General features: G+C 40.3%; 1 protein-coding gene across 4 annotated transcripts in view; it reads right to left on the reverse strand.

Moving 5' to 3' along the window:
* CNKSR2 (connector enhancer of kinase suppressor of Ras 2) overlaps positions 1-10,205 on the reverse strand; it is a 372,258-nt gene that overhangs the window by 103,927 nt on the left and 258,126 nt on the right. For all 4 annotated transcript variants that reach the window (XM_075913326.2, XM_075913323.2, XM_075913322.2 and 1 more), the window contains 2 exons: positions 8,361-8,450; positions 6,432-6,646 (listed from right to left, as the gene is read on the reverse strand). In XM_075913326.2, coding sequence (XP_075769441.1) covers positions 6,432-6,646; positions 8,361-8,450 — 305 coding nt within the window. The remainder of the gene's footprint in view (positions 1-6,431; positions 6,647-8,360; positions 8,451-10,205) is intronic.

Genomic DNA, 10,205 nt, shown 5'->3' on the forward strand with positions numbered 1-10,205 from the left:
CCATGCAAATATCTGTTCTCATTTATCAGGTGACATTGTAAATAAGAAACAAGGAGCATTATCACCTATAAATATAAACAAACATCTTTGTCTTTGCAACTGGTTGAACAAGAAGTAGGACTGAATGGACTAGTAGGCTTTAAACGTTTTACAATGTTTTGTTTTTGAGCACAGTTATGAAACAAAAAAGGTACATTTGCATGTTACACTTTCATAATAAAAAGATTGAACTACAGGGATTATGTGAGATGAAATGAAAAACACTATTACTTTTGTTCACCATTTTTATAGTGCAAGTATTTGAAATAATATAAAGTGAGCACTGTACATTTCTTATTCTGCATTGTCATAGAAATCAATATATTTGAAAACATAGAAAAACATCTCATATATTAAATACATTTCAATGGGTATTCTATTGTTTAAGTGTGATTAATCCCAATTGTTTTAATTGTGATTAATTTAAGTTAATAGCATGCATTAACTGCTATTAATTGATAGCACTTAAAGAAAGAAAAGAATCAAATGGAGAAAAGTGGTGAATGCGGGCGGAAAAAAAGAGCATTATATAAACATAAGAAGAGGTGCTGAAAATTCATTACACTTCTAAGATAGAAAAATTATAACAGATAAAGAAATCCCCAATCTTCAATACGTTTGATATTTAGGTTTCTTGGATTGATTAGATTTCTGCTAGCACTGGCTGCAGACGTTAGGAACAGGATACAGTTTATCACATTTATGTACACAGAACATTATAAAGCAATCTGACTTCACAACCCGCTAGATGAGTCATTTGTTTCTACTTTTATTGATTACTCAGAGATGACAGTTTATGGACTTATTTTTTATGCCCTGAAGGTGACACAGCAAGATGTTAGCATTAGAAAAGGCAAAACACCAACTGCATGTGGATTAACATAAAAAGAAAGCACTTTTACTACTCCTCTAGGTTCTGCTAATTAAATGAACCATGAGTAACTCTACTGTACCACGCCTACAACACCTGCCTGGAAAATGATCAATCTTGCATACACAGTCACATTATTAAAATTAACGGGCGAGGTGATCAGATAATGTAAATTGATGTTGCACCATTCACTTCAATTAAACTATATCAAATGACAACTGGTGAGGATCTGGGTCCTGTGTGTTATTCTAGGAGAAGAGAACACCTGTTTTCTTCTGATCTCAGGAGAGCTCCATCTGCTGCGAACACACTCCGTAACAGCAGAAATTGGTATCAGGCCACAACAACAGATCCCAACCATACTGACATTCCAGATTATGGCTCTTTTGCTGATATATGAAAATAATAGCAATTGGTTTGATAATTTTGCTGTAGAACTTATTTGCTTTTCCCATGGAGAAAAACTATACACTTAAAGCACTTTATTTTTGCTATGCTCCTCCCAACTGGAGAGCACAGCTATTTAACTAAAAAATAAAGTTGTGAATACATTTGTTTTCATCCTTTAAATATATACAAGTAAATTATTAATAGACTTACACTTCAAATGAATGTACTAAACAAGAAAAAAAAACACCATGGTCTGAGTTTAATTGCTGACCAATTTTCACTTTTTGGAGAGAGATATTATGTTCCTCTCTTCTGGAAACTTGTATCAAGACTAGGGATGTTAAAATGCAGTTATTTTACTAATCAAGTAATCAATAGAATTCTTATTGACTACTCAATTCGTTGATGGGGGAAGATAGCCAGCTCAGTCCCAGTTCATGCTGGGACTAAACTCCATTGCGGCTCTGCAATTTAAAACATAGTAGGAGTTGGGCAGTCTGCCTCTCCACTCTTACTGTGTTTTAAATCGCAGAGCATAGCAAGGTTTGGTCTCAGACCTGGCATGAGCAGGAACTAAGCTTGCTGTTGCCTGCCCATCTGGCTCCTACTACATTTTAAATGCAGAGCCTGGGTGGCTCTATTTCAGAGGCACCAAGGCAGGGGGAGCAGGAGCCGGTGCTGGGGGGAACTGATAGAGGCAGCAAAGGGAACGGGGAATGTGAGTAGTCGAATTGACTACCCAATAAGCCTAGGCTTATCGGGTAGTTGACTAGTCGACTACTCTCTTAGGGTATGTCTACACTACAAAGTTAGTTCGAACTAACGGACGTTAGTTCAAACTAACTTTCATAGGCGCTACACTAGCTCTCTGTTAGTTTGAATTTAATTCGAACTAACGGAGCGCTTAGTTCGAACTAGGTAATCCTCATTCCACGAGGATTAAGCCTAGTTCGAATTTACTAGTTCGAATTAAGGGCTGTGTAGACCCTTAATTCGAACTAGTGGGAGGCTAGCCCTCCCCAGGTTTCCCTGGTGGCCACTCTGGCCAACACCAGGGAAACTCTACTGCCCCCCTCCCGGCCCCGGACCCCTTAAAGGGGCACGGGCTGGCTACTGTGCCCGTGCCAGGTGCAAGCTACAGGCATAAAGGGAAACAAGAAGACCTTTTATAAATACGTTAAAAGCAAGAGGAAGACCGAGGACAGGGTAGGCCCACTGCTTAGTGAGGAGGGAGAAGCAATAACAGGAAACTTGGAAATGGCAGAGATGCTCAATGACTTCTTTGTTTCGGTCTTCACCGAGAAGTCTGGAGGTGTGCCTAACGTAATGAATACAAGCAGAGAGAGGGTAAGTTTAGAAGATAGGATACACAAAGAACAAGTTAAAAATCACTTAGGAAAGTTAGATGTCAGCAAGTCACCAGGTCCTGATGAAATGCATCCCAGGATACTCAAGGAGCTGATAGAGGAGGTATCTGAGCCTTTAGCTATGATTTTTGAAAAATCATGGCAGACAGGGGAGATTCCAGAAGACTGGAAAAGGGCAAATATTGTGCCCATCTATAAAAAAGGGGAATAAGAACAACCCAGGAAACTACAGACCAGTCAGTTTAACATCTGTCCCAGGGAAGATAATGGAGCAGGTAATTAAGGAAATCATATGCAAACACTTGGAAGGTAATAAAGTGATAGGGAATAGCCAGCATGGGTTTGTGAAGAACAAGTCATGCCAAACTAATCTGATAGCTTTCTTTGATAGGATAACGAGCCTTGTGGATAAGGGAGAAGCGGTGGACATCATATACCTAGACTTTAGTAAGGCATTTGATACGGTCTCGCATTATATTCTTATTGATAAACTAGGCAAATATAACTTAGATAGGGCCACGATGAAGTGGGTGAATTATTGGCTGGATAACCGTAGTCAGAGAGTTGTTGTTAACGGTGCTAAATCCTGCTGGAAAGGGATAACAAGTGGAGTTCCGCAAGGGTCTGTTTTGGGACCCGTACTGTTCAATATCTTCATCAATGATGTAGATATTGGGATAGAGAGTACGCTTATTAAGTTTGCAGACGATACCAAACTGGGTGGGGTTGCAACTTCTTTGGAGGATAGGGACATAATTCAAAATGACCTTAGCAAGTTAGAGAAATGGTCAGAGGTAAATAGGATGAGGTTTAATAAAGAGAAATGCAAAGTGCTCCACTTAGGAAGGAACAATCAGTTCCATACATACAAGATGGGAAGCGACTGTCTAGGAAGGAGCATGGCGGAAAGGGATCTAGGGGTCATAGTGGACCACAAGTTGAATATGAGTCAACAGTGTGATGCTGTTGCAAAAAAAGCAAATATGATTCTAGGTTGTATCAACAGGTGTGTTGTAAGCAAAACTCGTGAAGTCATTCTGCCGCTCTACTCTGCACTAGTTAGGCCTAAGCTGGAGTACTGTGTCCAGTTCTGGGCGCCACATTTCAAGAAAGATGTGGAGAAATTGGAAAGGGTACAGAGAAGAGCGACAAGAATGATTAAAGGTCTAGAGAACATGACCTATGAAGCCAGGCTTCATGAACTGGGCTTGTTTAGTTTGGAAAAAAGAAGATTAAGGGGGGACATGATAGCGGTTTTCAAATATCTAAAAGGATGTCACAAGGAGGAAGGAGAAAAGTTGTTCCTTTTGGTTACTGAGGACAGGACAAGGAGTAATGGGCTTAAAGTGCAGCAGGGGAGGTTTAGATTGGACATTAAGAAAAAATTCCTAACTGTCAGGGTGGTCAAATATTGGAATAAATTGCCAAGGGAGGTGGTGGAATCTCCCTCTCTGGAGATATTTAAGAACAGGTTAGATAGACATCTGTCAGGGATGGTGTAGACGGAGCTTGGTCCTGCCTTGAGGGCGGGGGGCTGGACTCGATGACCTCTCGAGGTCCCTTCCAGTCCTATTATTCTATGATTCTATGATTCTAAGCCTGCCAGCACCCAGCCAGCAGACCCTGCACCTGGCACGGATCGAGCCACCCACCCGATGCCCCCCAGCCCTCCCCCTCTTCCCGGGACCAGGCTGGCGGCTCCTGGGAGCTTGCCCGGGCACCTGCCTGGGCTAGTGCGGACATTGTGGACCTCGTCCATGACCTCCGCACTAGGCACAGGAAAGTAGCCGGCTAGGGCAGGAGAGCTGCCAGCCTGTCCACCCAGGAGCAGGTGTGCATGAAAATCAAGGTGGTCCACTGAGACCCCCGACCCTGAGCCCTGAGCTTACAATGGCCGTACTGGGTCAGACCAAAGGTCCATCTAGCCCAGTAGCCTGTCTGCCGACAGCGGCCAACACTAGGGACCCTGGAGGGGATGGACCGAAGACAGTGACCAAGCCATTTGTCTCGTGCAATCCCTCTCCAGCCTTCCACAAACCTTGGGCAGGGACACCACTCCTACCCCCTGGCTAATAGCACTCCATGGACCCAACCTCCGTCACTTGATCTCACGTCCCTTTAAACTCTGTTCCAGTTTGAGCCTTCACAGCCTCCTGCAGCAAGGAGATCCACAGGTTGACTCTTTGCTTTGTGAAGAAGAACTTTCTCTTACTAGTTTGAAGCCTGCTACCCATTCCTTTTCTTTGGTGTCCTCTAGTCCTTCTTTATGGGAACTAATGAATGCACCCTCTGTATGCACCCTCTCCACCCAACTCCTGCTTTTAGAGACCTCTACCCTGTCCCCCCTCCATCTCCTCTTTTCTAAGCTGAAAAGTCCTAGTCTCTTTAGCCTCTCTTCATATGGGACCTGTTCCCAATCCCTGATCATTTTAGTTGCCCTCCCCTCTCCCAGCCTCTCTCTTCCCCTCTCCCACCTCCTTTTCCCAGTCTCCCCCAGTTTTGTTCAATAAAGACAGATTCAATTTTTGAACACAATTGTCCTTTATTTTGTACATCAAGAAGAGGGGCTAGGGAAGGGTAAGTGGAAGGAGGTGAGGGAGGAATGGGGTATGCGCCCCTGATGGGGAGGACTGGTCTTGCTCTGCGGGCTTTTGGGGTGGAAGCTCTCCTGCAGCCCCCCAATTGCCCCCTCTCCCCAGATGGCAGCCTGTGGCAAGTGCAGCCAGTCTGATGGCCGAGTGCTGTCATGTGCCCAGTGTGGGTACTCCGGGCAATCCAAGCCAGGACTGCTTTGCAAATGGGGCACCCCTGAGAACTGTCTGTCCGGGGTGGGGGTCGGGACCCTTTAAGCACAGCCCTCGGCTAGCCTGAGACAGCATCTCCACGCTCTAAGTCCTCCTCTGATGCCCTGCCAGCACTGCTTCTGGCCTTCCTTAAGCCTGGTTCAGGGTCCACTTAATGTAGACATGCTAGTTCGAATTAGCAAAATGCTAATTCGAACTAGTTTTTTAGTCTGGATCCGTAAGTTCGAATTAGCTTAGTTCAAATTAACTAATTCGAACTAAGTTAGTTCGAATTAACGTTGTAGTGTAGACGTACCCTTACATCTCTAATCAAGACTTAAAAATTTAATATTTAAGTTAGCTGGTGAAAAAAATTTCAGTAGGTCCAAAACATGTTGCTATTTTAAACTAATACTTAATTTTTGGACATATCTAAAACTTACTGATTGCCTGACATTCCTCTTGAGCTGCATCAAATTCAGCACTCTTCTCTATCAGAGCCACTTGAATTACTGAGGGCTATATGCTAAAAGCAGTTACAAACCTTAGGATTCTTTTTAATTAAAAGTAGAGGGGGAAAAAGCCCTTAGTTTTCCCCACTATTTTCTCAACACTGTCCAAGTCATGTCAATCACAGAGATAGTAAAATGCCTTATGATATCCAACATGTGCAATCACAATAAATATATGCTTAGATGGTAATGGTTAGTTGCTCAGATATTTTCCATATGTGAGGGTAGGAACAGCAAGATGGCAAATGCCATTTGAAACATAATGCTCTTTAGGATCATGATTTGAGTTTAAACATATCCATTCACCAGGTTGTAAGATTAAAATCAGAGTTCCTAAAGATGGAGGGACATAATTACAGTCGAAACAGTAACACGTGCAATGTACTCACACAGAAAAAAGTTTCAATAAACAATATTAAGAAGTCACAAGCCAGCCCCACATCATCATGAATCTTATATTTTTACTCACATGGTAGTAGGTGGTGTCTGGTCCAGGTGTGACAATGACTTCTTGTCTTAATGAATCCATTTGTAAACTAGGCAGCAAGGAGTAATGACTTGGACTATTATTCTTGTCTCCTTTCTTTTTGGATTTTTTCCCTGTATCCTTTTTGCTATTCCTTTGAAACATGTAGTCATCTTGCGCTATTTTCTCATTGCTCATATAGCGAAGTAATGAATTTTCTATTAAAAAGTAACCAAAGACTGAATTGGAAATCATTTCATGAAGGCCACTTCCAAAATATACTGCATTCTTTTGTTGCTAATGTTTACGTTTATTCTGAAGTATTGGCTTTGCTTCATGAAACAAAATGGATTTCAAAAATTATTTGCATATTGTGGATATGCTTATATAGCAATAGTTCTGTTGGGATGGACAAGGTTCGACATTCATGTCAAAGAAACCGTTAAAAAACTGTCCTCAGATCTTCCCCCAAATACAGAGTTACTATTTTATTATGACATATGCAGTCCTGTTCTTAGAACAATGCATTCAATGAAACTAGATCATAGATTAATAAGATGGTATATATGCTGCATTGAATATTTCACTTTACCTTGTTCTCCCTCCTGGTCTCAATTCATTTGTTGAGTCTCATCTTATATTTGGACAGCAATTTTTCTTAGGATAAGGACAGCTTTTCAATTGTGCATGCTCCAAGTATATTAGGCTTCTGATCCCTGAATACTAAGTGCCATCACAATACAATACTTCCTTTTTGTAATGGTAGGGCAAACTAAGCTAGTGGTCTGTTGTTGCATACTGTAAGCTATATCCTTCCTTTTTATTAGTGTATCATTGAAGCTTAAGAGTTAGCAATATTAGAAGCTCAGAACTTCAAATTAAAAGGTTTGAATATAAAACAATGATGGGGTAAGAACAGTTTGTTAAAACATTGGTCTTTCTGAAGAAATATATTTTTCTGGGGTGGAACCATGTCTTCACATATTGGTATGGTGCTACTGTGATAAAATAATTCAGCAATGGGCATGTTTTAAATTTGTTTTGCCTTGGGATCAATATAGGGCTAACTGGGTGAAATTCTATGGCCTCTTGCTTACAGTCAAATTAGGTGTTCTAATTGTCCCTTCTGGCCTTAAAATCTGTTAATATATTGGATGGATACACAATGAAATTCTTTCACTTGAGGAACATCTCATCTCCAACCTGTCTCTAGCTGAGCCCTTCTAACTCCACACAGGATGCTTTTCAGCCAAAAATAACAATCCATCAAGTGAGGCAGACTTAAAATATCCACTTTAACTGTGTGCCGCAAAAGTAAAACAATTAACTTTTATTTTATGAAATTTTAGGGCCAATTTAAAAAGTAGTTAGATGGCAATGTGTTCAGATAATGCAATTATAATATAAATAAACACAGACAAACTGAATTGGTCCTCCTCTACCATGCAATGTCCTCAGGCCCTGTCCAGGGAATATGGCAATGAGTATTCATAATGAAAAATGAGAAGACTTCAAGATTTTGTTAACAGAAATCCACATTTTAAGGAGGAACCTTAAGGCAAGCCCATTACAGCTTAAATGATGCTAAGAAAAACATACAGCTTTGCACAATATTAGGGCATGTCTACACAGCAGGGCTAAAGCCAAACTAAGACACACAACTTGAGCAATGTCAATTGCATAACTTAAGTCAAAATAGTTTATATTGACTTTTGACTCTGTCTAAACAGCAGGAAGTCAGAGGTAGAGCACTCTTCCTCTGACTTCACTTACTCCACATAAAATGAGGGTTACAGGAGTCGAAGTAAGAAGTTCACCAGCTTGACATTATTTTGACATGGCGAAATAACTGCTTGTAGTGTAGACGCGGACTATGTTATTCCGAAATAACACTGCGGTGTAGACGTTCCCCTAGAGTCTTAGGTAACTTACCTCTCCTACTATCTCTTTTTATCTTATTGGGATCTTCATAATCCCCTACCCAGTTATATTCCACTGGCATGGAGATAGGTCTTAGTTTGCCTAAAACAGAGAAAAAATGATGTCATGTCACCTCGTCATAATGTCTTGTATAGCTTAAAAAGTATCTTAAATTAAGTATTAATATGTATGTTAATTCTAGAAAAGATCCAGTATAGCACTTGGAAAAGAGGTTAAAACACAAGTCCATAACTGTTAATGGTCTAAGAGTGGAAATTAAGTATACTTTTCAAAAAATTTTGGAACCAACCTCAGTTACCCAGAACAAAAACAGTATGAAATATAAGTTTAGCCTCAAAACTCAGCAAAACTCAAATGAGAATAACCTGGAAGGTTTTATTAATTGATGTTTCTAGAAAGATTTCTGTATTTTTATATACATGTATAAATATGTGACAAGATATACTGAAAACAAATATTCAAGCATGTCTGTCAACCTATTCAAGTATGTCTTCTATGGGATTATTGAAATCATGAAATGTGCTTTGTACACTGAAGGGGTCATTTATAATCCTCAAAAATAAAAAATACAATATAGAGGAATATCCTGAAAAAAAGTTCTACATTGTAAAAGGGCCCAAATCAGGTAAGCATCTCTATTCAGGAAATCTTTTAAGTACTCTACCTGCTTAACTTTAAGTATGTGCTTAAAGTCCCATTAAAGTTACTGCTCCACTGAGACACACGCTTAAGTGTTTTCCGAACAGCAGTAGTGGGCAACTTGTGGCCTGCGAGACATTTTGTTTATCATTGCCCACATGCAATGCTAGAGTTGCTAGATTCCTCTGGTTTCTGTCTGCACAGGTTTTTCCCCTAGGTCTTACTAAAGTGACATGCACAAAAAGTAAAGGCATGTGAAGTGAGGTGCATGCCAATTGCACACAGCATTGACTATAAGAGCCATGCACTCCCTCTGCATACAATCAAAGTGCTGCTATGGTTCAATTGTCACACTCAGCAGGACCAGGGATGTTCCGTGACCAGAGAGTCCTACGGAGGGCTGGTGGCTGGGAGCCGTGTAGTGGGGCTGGAGCCCAGTTGCGGGGCTTCTACTTTTACTTTCCCTAACAAATACCCTCAGGTGTTGGAATATAAGAAAAGCAAGAAATGTATGGCAGTTGCCAATGAATATGGGAAAACTAGTCAGAAATCTAATCTTTAAAATTGTCAAAACAATCAATACCCTCATTCCTGAAAAATAATGAAGTCTTTTTAACTTCAACTGAAGGAGCAGACCCATAGGCATTTACAAATTATCATATTATTGATGATGAGCGTTTGCTAAAAATACTTAATCTTCTGGGCTCTCCAACTCTATTTAGCATGCTCTAGCAATTCACTACAAACAGAATAAATTGCTTTGTTTTTTCACATCTCTGTGAAATCAACAGGCCATGATCAGATTCCACCTATAATCTTTGTGTTGATAAATTAAGTGTGGAAAGCTTTGTGGTATTTTAGTGACTGGAACTTCAACAATTCTCTTAGATAATAATTGTATCCTTTGGTATATTTGGTTATGACTATTTTCTTCCACTATTTGATCTGAGGAAGTGGGTCTGGCCCATGAAAGCTCATCATCTAATAAACCATCTTGTTAGTCTTTAAAGTGCTACATAGTCCTGTATTTTACTTAGATAATAAGTACATTTTAACTAATAAACACTGAAAAGGATTGAACAATATGGCGTACACAGGAGAAAAAAAAATTGCCATCAACTAATGAAGATGAAAGACTCCATAGAAAGAGTGAATAATCCCACTGTTTCCCAGTGGCATGATCCACATATTTATAGT

The sequence above is a fragment of the Pelodiscus sinensis genome, chromosome 1 (genome assembly GCF_052426305.1).
Source record: "Pelodiscus sinensis isolate ZL-2025 chromosome 1, ASM5242630v1, whole genome shotgun sequence".
NCBI lineage: Eukaryota > Metazoa > Chordata > Testudines > Trionychidae > Pelodiscus > Pelodiscus sinensis.